Source organism: Papio anubis, chromosome 14 (genome assembly GCF_008728515.1).
Source record: "Papio anubis isolate 15944 chromosome 14, Panubis1.0, whole genome shotgun sequence".
Classification (NCBI taxonomy): domain Eukaryota; kingdom Metazoa; phylum Chordata; class Mammalia; order Primates; family Cercopithecidae; genus Papio; species Papio anubis.
Window position 1 is genome coordinate 96,712,976 of NC_044989.1, and position 14,582 is coordinate 96,727,557.

The following is a 14,582-nucleotide window of genomic DNA, read 5'->3' on the forward strand; positions in this document are numbered from 1 at the left end:
TCAAATCACCACTCAGAAATTAAACACAGGGTGGACTTAGGCGTTTAGGACTTTAGTCTACAAACAGCATGTATTGCTTATTAATTTGTTCTCGTAAACAATTTAAAAGATACTCGTTTTTCATGCGGTTTTTGAATCTCACTTAAATATTAAGGTTTTTTTTGTGGGTAGTTCACCAAATCTCTGCATTTTGCTGATCGTTTTTTCTATAAAGTAATTTTTAAAGTTCTCAGCAGTAATATTAAAGCCATGTGAGCTATGCCCAGCATCCCATTTGTTATAAAACAAGAACCTTTGACTAATGGGAAATTCTCTGTCAGCGAAGACATTTTGAAATTTGTAACTACGATTTTTCTGTATTCTTCCCAGAGCAGGATTTTGAAATTTTAGGCTGCTTAGGAGTTTAGAGAGAGTATGACCTCTTTGTTCTGCAGTGAGAGTCAAGGTGCTACCTTAAAACCTTTGCTGTCTCCCTTCCCCGCCTTGCTCCTGAGTTTTAAGTTGTGGCTACACCAGAGATGCCTCTCCGTGGAGCTGGTCCTCACTGTGTTCTCATGTGCTTTTTCTGGGAATGTTCCGCACACGCTGTCCGGATGCAGATAACCGGAGGCGCAGGGTTCGTGGGCTCCCATCTAACTGACAAACTCATGATGGACGGCCACGAGGTGACCGTGGTGGACAATTTCTTCACGGGCAGGAAGAGAAACGTGGAGCACTGGATCGGACATGAGAACTTCGAGCTGATTAACCACGACGTGGTAGAGCCCCTCTACATCGAGGGTGAGTGAAAACTGCACCTTGTTATTATTCAGAACTACGCAGGTGGCCTCGCCCGAGCTGCGGGATCCCTGAGGGTAAGCTGTCTGGCTCAGCACGTTGAAAGCTATGTTGGGTTTTATTTTTGAAACGTCTCAATGTGTATGAGGTGCTGTCCTAGTCTCTGTGGTAACGAGTGGTTATAACAGTGTGAATAGCTGTCTTCTCTCCTACATGGCACCCCGGTCCTGAACTTTGTGGACCTGTTGAAGTAACTGTCCTGTAGTACACATCTGCTATGATCTGAATGTTGGTGTCCCCCCAGATTCATATGTTGGCATCCCAAGCCCCACAGTGGTGGTGTTAGGAGGTGAGGCCTTTGGAGGTGATCAGTTCATGGAGACAGAGCCCTCACAAATGGGATTAGTGGTTTTATAAAAGAGGCCTCAGAAAGCCCCCTTGGCCTTTCCACCGTGTGAGGACATGGCGAGAATATGCATATATGAACCAGGAAGCAGGTCCTCACCAGCACGCACTCTGCCAGTCCCTTGATCTTGCTAATTTGATAGAAAACCAGTGGTTCAATGTACATTTCTCCGGTTACTAAATATGGTTAGACTTTAACATGTTAATTCATCAGAGAAATACAAATGGTTGTTAGTCCATTTAAAAAATACTCTTTTAGTATGAGTTCTTTGTAATAGGAATGTTAACTGTTGGGCTTGTATTTAGCATTTTTCCCACAAAGGCAAAGTTTTTGCCTTTTCGTTTGATTGAAATTTTCTAACAGTGTCATCTGTTCATATCCCTTTTGCTGATTCTTGTGTTCTCTTTCTGCTCTAACCATTCCAGGGTTAGATGACTATTTAATCTAATATTTAGAAAGCAGCCGTGGTGTTATTTTGTTGGTCGGTTTTTTGCTTCGTTTTTAAACATTTAATTATGTAAGCTGTTTGGGGTTCATTTTGGAGCGAAGCTGTAGTTTTTGTAAAGTGTAAGAGGCCATGTAGATTATAGCTCAGTGGGCTCACTTTCCTCTTGGACTTCCTCCTGGGATTGCTGTGGGGTTAACTGAGGTCATGCGTGTGACAGGGCCTGGCAGGCAGATTCTCACAGGTCCCTGCTAAGATGCCCCTTTCCATGGTTCAACCCAAGATGCTAGGTGGTGCTGTCACAGGACTTTGCTGATGGAATCATGGTTATGAGCCAGCTGGCTTTAAAATGATCCTGGATTATCTGGGTGTGCCCCCACATAGTCACGTGGAGCATCAAAGGCAGCAACAGAGAATGGAAGAGTCAGGTAGAGAGATTGGATAGGAGAGACACCACGGGGAGACCAGGCAGAAGGGAAGCTGGAGAGGTTTGCAGTGTGCGAGGGACCTGACCTACCCTGGCTGGCTTTGAAGGAGCCGTGAGCGGGAGAGTGTTGCAGCCTCTGGAAGCTGAGACCAGCTGCCTGCTGAGAGCTTGTAAGGGGACCTCAGTCCTGCAGCCTCAGGGAACTGAATTTTGCCATCATCCTGAATCATCCTCTGAAGAAAGGAACACAGCCCTGCTGACACCTTGATTTCTGCCTGCGGGGAGGCAGAGCCAAGAACCAGCTGAGCCACACTGTGCCCGGTCCTGTAGACCTGTCAGATCAGATCGTGAGTGGATATTTTTTGAGCCTCTAAATTTGATTAGGCAGCAATAGAAAACTACTGTGAGGACTTAGCACAGCACTGGGCCCTCATTTCACTAAGTGCTGCCCAAATTATACCTTTTTTTTTTTTTTTTTTGAGACAGAGTCTCGCTCTGTCACCCAGGCTGGAGTGCAGTCATTGAGGCGCCATCTCAGCTCACTGCAAGCTCTGCCTCCCGGGTTCACGCCATTCTCCTGCGTCAGCCTCCTGAGTAGCTGGGACTATAGGCGCCTGCCACCATGCCCGGCTAATTTTTTTGTATTTCTTAGTAGAGATGGGGTTTAACCGTGTTAGCCAGGATGGTCTCAATCTCCTGACCTTGTGATCCACCCGCCTGGGCCTCCCCTAAATGATACCTATCAATATTACTACTCTCTTCTCTTTTTTAGCACGTGGCAAGAAATATTTATTTTATGACATTGTTGTTCATATAATTTCAGTACTACTGAGAAGCCAGAACCTAATAAAAATGGTGTTTTAATAAGTAAATTATCTTCTTTAACTGCGAGCTTTGATACCATAGCTGCTCTAGGCCATTTCCACCAATTCTGTGACTGTGTGTAAGACACGCACACAAACATACACATACATGCAAACACACACACACACGCCCACACACTGAATGAAGTCATACAGTAAATGATTGCTGTTTTGTCCTTTGTTCGGAGTCTTGCATTCCCTCAGTTGCCATGTATGTTGGGAGAGCATAAGATAAGCTTCTCTGCCTCTGTAGCTTGAAGCCTGTTTTCCACTTTCTCCTTCAGCGGGTCCTCAGCCTTAGCATCAGGTCTTCTGTGCCCTTGATAATTTCCCGCTTGCTGCCCCCTCCATCTCTTCACTCTTTCTGCCCTCACAGTGCCCACTTCATCCAACAATGCCAAAATGTACCTTCCTTTGAAGCCCACATGAAACATTCTCCAAGATTGATCATATTCTGAGCCATAAAGGACACCTCAGCCAACCCAAAAGAACAGAGTCCTATAAAGTGTCCTCTCAGACCAGAGTGGAATTACACTGGAAATTAGTAATAGAAAGATACCTGGAAAATTACAAAAATATTTAGTGATGAAACAACAAACTTCTACATAACATATGGGACAAAGGAGAAATCTCAAGAGAGATTAAACATACTTTCAACTAAATGAAAGAATTAGGTTTCTTGTTTATATATTTGATAAAGAATGAGATGGAAGAGAGTCTGAAATATTTTTCTCTTTTCAAAAGAATCTTTTTTCCTCATGATGAAAATAATACATACGTGTTAAAGAAAATGTAGAAAGGTATTTTACAAAGCAAATAGAAAATTATTTTTAATCTTTCTATAAACTGTTGAGGAAGTTGGCTGGGCGCGGTGGCTCACACCTATAATCCCAGCACTTTGGGAGACCAAGGAGGGTGGATCACTTGAGCTCAGGAATTTGAGTCCAGCCTGGGCAACATGGTGAAACCCAGTCTCTACCAAAAATACAAAAAGTTAGCCGGGCGTGCTTGTGCATGCCTGTGGTCGCAGCTATTCAGGAGACTGAGGCATGAGAATCACTAGAACCCAGAATGCGGAGGTTGCAGTGAGCCAAGATAGTGCCGCTGCACTCCAGCCTGGGTGACAGAATAAGACCTCATCTCAAAAAACAAAAAAACAAAAAAACCGTTGAAGCTAACATCCAGTTGTTTTCCTAAATGTGATTTTTTTTTTTCAAATTAAAAGCATGCTTAATACGGTTATATGGTTCAATTATTTTAAAAAATAAATGGAAAAGATGGTTAGGCACAGTGGATCATGTCTGTAATCCCAGTACTTTGGGAGGCTGAGGCAGGCAGATCGCTTGAGTCTAGGAGTTCCAGACCAGCCTGGGCAACATGGCAAAATCCTGTCTCTACAAAAACTAGCCAGGCGTGGTGGCATGTACCTGTGGTCCCAGCTACCCAGGGGGCTGAGGTGGGAGGATTACTTGAGCCTGGGAAGTCGAGGCTGCAGTGAGCCATGACTGCACCACACTCCAGCCTGGGTGAGAGAGGAAGACCCTGTCTCAAAAATAAATAAATAAATAAATAAATAATAAACCTAAAAATGGAAAAGATAAAACTATAAAGTCTTCCTCTTGCCAGTTCTCAGCTCTCCTCAGGAAACAGCTGTTGATCCTTTCTTTGTATTCATCTGCAGTGTTTGTATGTGACCCAACTAACACAAATAGGTATTTATAGTTCTCCCTTTTTATATAACCTATTATGTATTATCCTGAATCTTACTGTCTTCCACTTGCTGTGTCCTAGTGATCTTTCATGTATATCATATATAGAGACCTTTTTTGGCAGCTGCTTAGTGTTCTATTTTGTGACTATACTAGCTAGATCTCTTTACCAAGACACGGGTTTTTTTCCCCTCAACATTACTTGTTAGCAAGTTGCCTTCTTATGAATATATTGTAATTTCCTTAGTCCTGTGTTGTTGGATCTTTAGGTTGATTGCAGTTTGAGGCCATCATAAACCATGCTTCAGAAAGCCACACATCTGTGTCTCTGTCATCATTTTCATAGTACACTGGCTTTCCCAGGGTCCTGCTACAGAGCACCTGTGCTGCCCTGAAATACTGTCCCAATTTACTTTTCCACCATCTGCAAAAACAGTGATCTTGAGACCAGTGTTTCCATGGGAAACAGGAAAAGGCAGAAATGCGCATTGTGTCATGGGAAGACCAGTACTGGGAACTTGTAGTATCTCTGTTGAAGAGGTCCAGGAAAATAAAAGAAGGAAGTGTCCATAGCTAACCCTTAACTATATTCCAAGTGCTATTCTAATTGCTGTTTATGGTTGGCAGGTTTAATTATGTCAATACTTGTGCGAAGTAGGCAGCTATTTTCCTCATTTTTTAGGTGAGGAAACCAAGACGTGGAGTCCTTTCCATTACCTGCCTTTTGCCTGGATGCTCAGTTCCTATGGAGGGCTGGGGGTGGGGGCACCAGGAGAGGGAAGACAGGAGAGCCAAGCCATTAACCCTGGGCGCCCACCCTAAAGAGGAGGGGTGGGAACAGTGTTTGCCAAGGGGATTGAGTCCATGTTTATGTAGACATTTAAAGCATGCAGCTCCGATTAGAATATTTTTGTTGAAGTATCATTTAGAAATTTTTTTCTCAGCTTTCAGTTTATATTGCAAATGTAAATAAAACTGCAGTGGCGGCTCTTAGAGATCTCCCTCTGTTTAATTTGGAGCTGTGGAGGCTTCCTGTGGAGCAGCCTAGGACACTGGAAATTCTTTCCCCTGCGGTGGCTTCACAGGGAAGGTGACCCCCTCACTCAGAACAGCCGACAGCACTGGCGGGCAACCCCAGCTCCCGGCGGCCGAGCCGGTTTCTAGTGTGCGCAGCCTTTGCCCTAAGTAAATACATTTGACATGAAATGAAGGGAAAATCTTGCTGTTTTGCTTCTTTGTGCCGAGAGAAATTTGGTCTTTATACTTTGAGAAGTTCTGTATCTTCTTCATTCCTGTTTTCCATCCTAAATACTGTTTCTGGAGACGGAGACTAGGGCCATGCTGTGAGGCTTCACATTGCAGAGAGGAACATCTCATTGGGGAGTATTTCTGTAAAACCTCTGACTCGAGTGTAGGAAAAGAGAATTCGACTGTAAGTGTCTTTTATGATGGGAATTGAGTATATGCTAAATAATCACGTGAGTTCACAGAAAGAACTAACCCATTGTTTTGCATTTTAGTGTTTCCGTAGTCTTCAGTCTCATGGTACAAATCCTTAACTGGCCCTTGGCAGTTTCGTAGAGCGTGGGAGTGGCCCAGAATGAGGCTCGACACAGACTATGTCACTAACTTAAGACAAAATTCAAAAGAAAATCAACCAAGGAGTGGAAGCTATAGTCAGTTTTTCTGTGGAAGAGGTTTTTTTGGTAGAAGAAAATACTTGATTTCTCCGATGCGTTCTGAACAGTGGTTTCAGGTTATTCCGAGCTGTTCTCTTCCTACGGTGATTTTTTTTCTTCCCTATTTATGTGTCATTTATGTGGGTTTTGGGCACAGTGAAATTCAACCTAAGACCCTATAGGGAGTTCATTCGTGGTTTGACTGGTTGGATTTTCCTGGTCAGAATTCACAGAAGGGCCGAGCAAGTCGCAGCCGTGCCCTTACCCAGCCTCTTCCCAACATAAAATTACCCTGCTTTCTGGTAGGAATGCTGCTGATCATTAATTGGAGCTCTTTTAGGCTCATTTCTTGAGACTTCTGTTTTTCCAGCTGAACTCCCAGCACATGGCTTTGTAAATGTGAAAGGTCGTGGCAGGGTCTCTGAGCGGTCTCTGGAACGGCTGTGTGGGCACCCGTGAATGGGCTGCCTTTCCGTCCTCCTTTGACTTCCTCTCCCCACCTCAGCTTGGATTTTGGAACATCAAGCTCATGCGTGGTGTACTCTGAACTGCGCAGCTGACATGTTCCAAGGGCCTCTGTCCTGGGTTGTGAGGGTTAGAGGGTTAGCCTCGCTGCTTCATTTACATTCTGCAGCCGGTTGTTACTAATGTTACTTCATGTTTACCTGGCACCCCTCATTGCTGGTTATTGTCCCTGTTCTGAATTTCCCCTCTTTTCTCCCCTTCAGAATTGCTCAGCAGACTACTTAACCAACAGACTCTGCTACAGTGCCCTTTTTAGGATAGGAACTGGAGTTACTGTTAACGTTACAGGAAGAACACATTCTCAGAGGAGAGCGGGTGGTGGGAAACTTTGATTTTCATAGAGTTTTCAGTTTCCTCTCAAATGGGAGGATGCAGCAGCGCCGCTTAACTGAACGTCTCGACAGTTTGACGGGGCAGCCCTCAGCCTTCCGGAGCAGCAGTGGGACTGACCTGTCCAGTGAGGAAGAAACACCGAACCAGATGGACTGGCCTTTGGGGATGGAAAAACCCCAGTTTACGCTCAGTTCTTCTCTCAGCTAACTTTTGTGGAGCCCTGTTCCCAAATTGGCCCGGGCCAGAGCACCGTGGAAGGGTATTTGTTGTAAATGGAAGGTTTCCAGGCCCTCCTGGAAATCCTGAAGCGTGAGACCTGCGGTGAGCTCAGGAGTCTGCGTTTGTGGGTGACCGAGGGGGCCTCCCCTCCCTGCAGAGTCCACACTGTGGAGAGCTTCAGGAGGGGAAAGGCCTGCGTCTTGTGCTTGGCGAGCTCATCATCTAGTGAGGAAGGCATGTGTGAATCTCAGGACAAGGCAGCGCTGAGCCGTTGTGGACTAGCGGTGCAGGCAAGGGGTTGTTTCTGACCAAGGGCAGTGAGAAGGTTTCCCACAGAGACGGACGTCTGGATTGAGCTTTGAAGAAGAAAGCCAGGACTGGAGCAGATGAGGAGGGAGGCGTGCGAGGCTAATGACAGTGGCTTTCTGTTTGATGTCGGGGCGGTTTCCTGTTCTCTCAAGGCACACTTATTCCCTCTTAGCCTTTCAGGCAGTTTCCTGTCTTTCCTTGCATACCTTGTCACCCCGAGTAAAGATAGTGATGAATAATTTGTTGTGTTAGGTCACAGCCCATGCAGAGTTGTTTAGACTCTTTGAGGAACGTAGGGTGACCCTGTCTGTGTAAGCAGAAATGCCCGTGAGTGTGAGTCAGGTGGCAGCAGGTTCCAGGTCTCGCACACCTGAGCGGACTCTGTGGTGTCGTACTCAGCTCCGAAGGTCTGGCGAGGTTCTTTTCTTTTTTATTTTGATTTTAATTTTTAAATTTTATTTATTTCTTTTTTTGAGACAGTTTTGCTCTTGTTGCCCAGGCTGCAGTGCAATGGCGCCATCTTGGCTCACCGTAATCTCCACCTCCCAGGTTCAAATGATTCTCCTGCCTCACCTTCCTGAGTAGTTGGGATTACAGGTGCCCGCCATCACACCTAGCTATTTTTAAAAATTTTTTAGTAAAGACGGGTTTCCCCATGTTGACCAGGCTGGTTTCGAACTCCTGACCTCAAGTGATCCACCCACCTCGGCCTCCCAAAGTGCTAGGATTACAAGCGTGAGCCCTCGTGCCCAGCCCTCATTTGGTTTTGAACTTGGCACAGTCCTGCTCCAAAGTGGCAGTGGGTATGAGGAGTCATCTTCAGAGGAGGCCGCCCAGTGCCTGTTTCCGGGGCTAATGGTCTGCTGCTTCTACCTGCAGCCCTGGAGCTTGGAAGCAGGTGTGCAGGAACTGACCCGATCTGTGCTGGACCTAGCTGGAAACTGCAAAAGATAGCTTGGCCTTAGAATTATGGGACTTTGTGAAAACTGATTTTTAAAAGGTATCTTGTTAAATTACAATTTGTATAATAGAATGTTAGTTCGTCTTTTATTTTTAGCAGTTTTTCAGCTCAGAATAACTTGTGGGGGTGGAAACAGCAGTCACGGGATTTCCTTTTACTTGGACAGATCCTTTCAGCGAACTTGCATCTTGACAGACCGTCAATAATTTTAAAGATTTTGGGTTTTGTTAGTTCTCTTTACAAAAAGATTATTCTTCCCATAAGCGTTGGTTCTATTTCTAAATGAACTCACTGGTTTTCAGACTTGACTTTCAAATGTTAAAATATATGTGTACACACACATATATATGTGTGTATATATGTACATATGTGTATATATGCATGTATATGTGTATATATATGTGTGTATATATATGTGTATATGTGTGTGTGTGTATATGTATATATATGAAGGTCTAGAGTCTTCCAGCTTGCTTCAGGGTGTTGGGGACCCAGGCGTTACCTCACTGGGTGACTAGTGCACAGTCAGGATTGATTGAGAACCTCTAGACTGACCTGCTGCGGCTCAAAGGCTTGATCTTCAGCTCTTCCATTCCTAGCATTGGGAAAGGGAAGATAGCAGCAGTTACCTGGTCAGGGGGAGCCTGGAAGGCCCGGGCAGAGGGGCCCCTGCAGATATTCTTACACATCCATGTGCAAGGGAGGACTCATTTTGGCAGCAGAGCTTTCAGATCCCTGTTCCTCACTCTCCTGTGGATGGTGGATGTGTTTCCTCACCAGTGGCTGAAAGTAGAATGGCACGACATGGACTTTGTCTGAAAGAATGGCATTGCTCCTGTGTGTGTGTCTGTTGCTGCCATTCCACATGAGAGGCTGGTCCCCGAAGACTTCTCTGCTGTGTGCAGGTGTTACCTGACTTGGATCTGTGCTGGAGGGCTGTGGGTAGTGATGTTAAAGTGAATGCCTGTGCAGGAGGAGCAGGGGTTGTGTGGAATCTGAATTGCTTTGCCATTCATGGCTTTAAAACCCCGTCTCCCTCCCTCCCCATGGTCTCAGGGTCTGGTTTTATGTATACAGGATGCATAAAAACAGAGGAAAGTCTACTTTCTCCCATAGTTCTGTGTCTTTGGTTTTAAGTCATATTTGCGTCACAAACTAAAAAAAAAATTCATGCTTAATTCTGTGTCTGAAAAAAATCAGTCTTCCTTCTGATTTGAATGCTTTATCTGGGACAAATATTTCAGAAAACAATCAACTCAGTAATCGAATTGACTCTGGTTACACAAGAACAGACTCAAATAACTGACCCAGCACATGTTTTTGTTTCCAGATAATTAGACTTTCTATTTTTATTTAACATTTTTCTAATTACAAATGTAAATTAGTTTATATAAAGAATAAAATAATTTGATTTCGGTGAAAGATATACTAATACGTTTATTATACAGTGTATATCCTAGGAGGTCAGTGTTTTTTTCGCGTTTTTGTTTTTGTTTTTAAGTAATAGGCTTCTGTTTTGTCTCCTTTAGTTGACCAGATATACCATCTGGCATCTCCAGCCTCCCCTCCAAACTACATGTATAATCCTATCAAGACATTAAAGACCAATACGATTGGGACATTAAACATGTTGGGTAAGTTGCCATTTTCTTGTTTTTTGGCTCTTGCTGGGAATATTTTAGGCGATTATAAGCATAGGACATTGAATCTTCTACTAGAGTTTGATCTGAGTCCCTTATCGTCCCTAATTGCCCTGCCTGTGGTATTTGGCAGTTTTGCAGTGTTATTTCAGTGTGACTTTATTTGTCATCAGAATATGTCTTGGAGGAGATATTCTAACTTTTCATGCATCGTAGTAATTGGGCTGCAGCACCCTGGTGTAGATCCCCTGGGAGTGACCACAGGCGCTTCATGTGACTGACCACCCAGCCTTCCCCTCCTCCTCTCCTCTGAAACCAGTTGATGAATGCCAAGGATAAGTGGCATGCCTCATGCTGGAAAGAGGCAGTGGTGGCTCTCATCCCGAGGTTGGCTTGGCATGGCCTTACACACGGTTGTTTCAGTAGCACTCTTTGAAGGAATGGATGGAGACATCTGTATAGGATGTTATCAAGATGGAGTACCTGCCCTAGATTGGACTTCAGGGTTCGCATTCATGAAAGATGGAAGAGAGAGCATTGTTAAGGGTGGCCATATGTGTATATTCACAAATGACATGCCTTAGATTTATAGCTCTGGGTAATATGCACATATTAATGTTTAAAATTGGAGGCATGCTTAAATTTGGCACAGGTTTTTTCTAAAAACTCTTGGGGTTTTGATTATTTGCAAAGTGGAAGAAAGGAACCGCTTTTTAAAATGGCAAGTAAATGATGGATTTAAGTGTAGGAACATTTAATACAGGTTCTGCAAATAGACTTGGGAAATACAGCACTAAATTTTGATTTGAACAAAACATGGAGTCAAGGTAGTGAAAGGACAGCCAGAGATTGGTTTATCTCTTAGATGCAATATTTTAGGAGGTGGTACTAGTCAAGGTTCTACAGAAGAACAGAACCAGTAGGATGTGTAGAGATTTAGAGAAAGATTAGTTATGAGGAATTGGCTCACATGATTATGGAGGTCGAGAAGTCCCACCGTCTGCCTTCTGCAAGCTGGAGAACCAAGAAAGCCAGGGGTGTAGTTCCAAGGCCTGAGAACTGGAGAGCCAAGGGCAGATCAATGTTCTGTGTAAGCAGTCGACCTGCCTCCATCTCTGTGTTCCAGTCAATCCTGTAAGGGACTGGATGATGCATCCACAGTGGGGAGGGCCATCTGTTCTACGCAATCTACAGATTCAAATGCTCCTGTCTTCTGGAAACACCCTCACAGACACCCCCGGAGATAATGTTCAACCAGATCCCTGGGCATCCCGTGGCCTAAGTTGACACATAAAATGAACCATCACAAGGGTCAAGTTGTTTGGAGTAAGATGATTCATTCTTCCTGTCTGGAAAGAGCTTTATCTTCTTTGTTACCGCCCCCTGCTCTGGTCCCAGACAGAACAGGGTGCTGCTGCTTCTGCTTAGAGGCGTGTGTGGTGCCCTCTTCTTGCCATCACAAGCGCCTACCCCTGCATCATACCAGAACTAGACCGTAGAGGAAAAGCCCATCATACACTTGGTGTTTAGAGAGATTCCATTTGTTCTTCCTACTTAGGGGATGCAGTCACTGTGCCCATGAGTCCTGTCACTGTGGGGCAGATTCAGATGGGGTTACCCTCAGGCTCTTCTGCACTCGACGCCCCATGGGGGGTGGGGGCTACTGAATGGGCACAAGTGTCGGTGATACCTAGTAGGAAGGGAAAGGCTCCCAAAGAGAGGCCTCAGCAAAATGCTATTAGAGTTAAACGCAAAAGTGACTCGAGCTAGGGCTTGAGCTATTACTAAGATTGAATGTGGAGGCCTTGCAGGAATGGTAAAGAGTGCTCCAGGAGAGATGTTGACAAAAGGCGAAGGGAGACCATTGGTAGGCTGGAAAGAAACCCACGTTGGACTTTGTATTCTGAACGGAGGGGAGCCGTCATTAGCCATCTTGCACTTGAGATAAGATGCCATGAACTTTGCCTGGCTTCTTCCTGGTGAGACCTTTTCCTCCATGTAACTCGCCCGCCTCCCAGACCCTGTGCTAGACTTCTTCCTCTGATGAAAGCTTTTCGTAACCCCCAGACACTGTAGCAGCAGGATAGCTCCCTTGGCTTCACTCCCTGACAGTTGCCTCTGTAGATCCTGCGTAAGTCATTCCATGAAAGTGATACAGAAGTAGTCCTAGTTTCAACATCTTTAAACTCGGTTGTTTTTGAAATATAACACATTGCATTTGTGATGTGTGTTTGTGACCAAAGTTCAGAGAAAACTATAAACTGGAAATAACTCAGGTAGGGGGGAATATAAAATGTATAGTCACTTTGGAAAACAGTTTGACGCTTTCTTAAAAAACTAAATACGCATCTACCATATTACTCAGTAATTGTATTCTTGGGCATTTCTCCCAGAGAAATGAAAATTTATGTTGACATAAAAACCTGTATGAATGTTCATAGCAGCTTTTTTGTGTAGAGGTGGAAAATGAGAAGCGACCAGAATGTCCTGTCATAGGTGAATGGTTAACGGCAGCGCATCCATATATCCCCTGGAATTGTACGTCATAGGTGAATGGTTAACGGCAGCGCATCCATATATCCCCTGTCATAGGTGAATGGTTAACAGCAGCGCATCCATATATCCTCTGGAATTGTATGTCATAGGTGAATGGTTAACGGCGGCGCATCCATCTATCCCCTGGAATTGTACGTCATAGGTGAATGGTTAATGGCAGCGCGTCCATATATCCCCTGGAATTGTACGTCATAGGTGAATGGTTAACGGCAGCTCATCCATATATCCCCTGGAATTGTACACGGCAATAGATTAGGAAGGACCTGTTTATACACACTGCAGCTTGGATAGATTTTGAGGGAAATATGCTCCATGAAAAAATTCAGTCCCAAGAGGTCATGTTCCATTTGTGTATCGTCCTTGAAATGACACAATTATAGACATGGAGAATTGGTTCATGGTTACCAGGGGTCAGCAGGTGGGAGGGAGAGAGGAGAGGCTGCAGAAGGGCGGTGTGAGGGATCCTGGTGGAGATGGAAATGCTCTATCACTTTTATCAATGCAATGTCCACTTCAGTGGAAATAGTCACCGATCATATCAATGTCAATGTCCTGATAGTGACACAATCTAGTTTGCAAGTTTTAGCATTGGAGGAATCTGGGTAAAAGATACATAGGGTCCCTATATTACTTTGTACAATTGAATTTGAATGTACAAATATCTCAAAATAAAAAATTTAATCAGGAAGAAAAAGATCTCAGGGTCCTTCATTTTGAAGCTACTACATTGTTGGACACGCTAATACCTCTGGTTCCCGCACGCTAGAATCCTTCCACCCCCACCAGCCTCGCCCAGAAGCGCACATAAGCTGCATGTGCCTAGCTTGTCTCACCCTCCTAGCAGTGCTTTGTGGGCATGTGTTGGCCCCTGCTCTGTGTGGGGGACAGAGCTGAGGGGTGTCCACATAGCCCCCGTCTAGTGTAGTGGCGATTGGGGATGGGGTATGTCCCCTCTCTTAAGTACAGGGTTAATGAAGGTCAGGGGGGTTCTTGGAGCCTGTAATGAACCTCTGTACACTGGGACTCTGTGAATGAGTTTGGAAGACTTTCCATACTTACTTGACCACCATAGATAATGATGTTCTAGTCAGTTACATGTGAGTGGTCAGTCCAGGGAAGGGGTTCAGAGCAGGACTGAGGAATGTGACAGTTGCTTTGGAGAAGGTGCTGTGTAAGCTGAACCGCAAAGGAGGAAGAAGAATGTGTGAACAGTTATCCAGACAGGGTGGCATGGGCAGTTGGAAGAGCCCAGGACATGTTCAGGAAGTGGCAGGTGGACCATTGTGGAAGTTAAGGAGAGAAGGGCCTTGCCTTCTGCCAATCAAGGGAAAGTTACCCAGTACAATATGGGGTCATATTTGGGGGCAGAGGAGTGCCTCACGAAACTCCTGAAATCACACTTTATCAAAGTAACGGATTCTGCATTTGGCCCTGCTTATGACAATATTCAGCAAAATACTGGCCTTCTGAGAATCCATTTATGTTTTTCTTACTGCATTTGTTTTGTTTATTTTGGTGCCAAAGCAGATGCAGTAAGAGTAGATAATTGAATAGATAATTAAATGTCTTTAATACTAAAACATTGCTTAAATTGGCCAGTAAAAAATGTGCCCGCACATGTAAATCGAGTCTCTTTTATCATGTCTTTGCTTTCTATAGGGCTGGCAAAACGAGTCGGCGCCCGTCTGCTCCTGGCCTCCACATCGGAGGTGTATGGAGGTGAGTGGTGAGTA

At 44.7% G+C, this 14,582-nt stretch overlaps 1 protein-coding gene across 8 annotated transcripts in view; it reads left to right on the plus strand.

Moving 5' to 3' along the window:
* UXS1 (UDP-glucuronate decarboxylase 1) overlaps positions 1-14,582 on the plus strand; it is a 120,325-nt gene that overhangs the window by 48,082 nt on the left and 57,661 nt on the right. For 7 of the 8 annotated variants that reach the window (XR_004178353.1, XM_009184885.4, XM_021925153.2 and 4 more), the window contains 3 exons: positions 600-780; positions 10,183-10,287; positions 14,509-14,568. Coding sequence is in view for 7 of the 8 variants with exons in the window: in XM_009184885.4 (XP_009183149.1) it covers positions 600-780; positions 10,183-10,287; positions 14,509-14,568 (346 nt within the window). In the remaining variant the exon portion in view is untranslated. The remainder of the gene's footprint in view (positions 1-599; positions 781-10,182; positions 10,288-14,508; positions 14,569-14,582) is intronic. The other variant, XM_021925154.1, reaches the window with a different exon arrangement.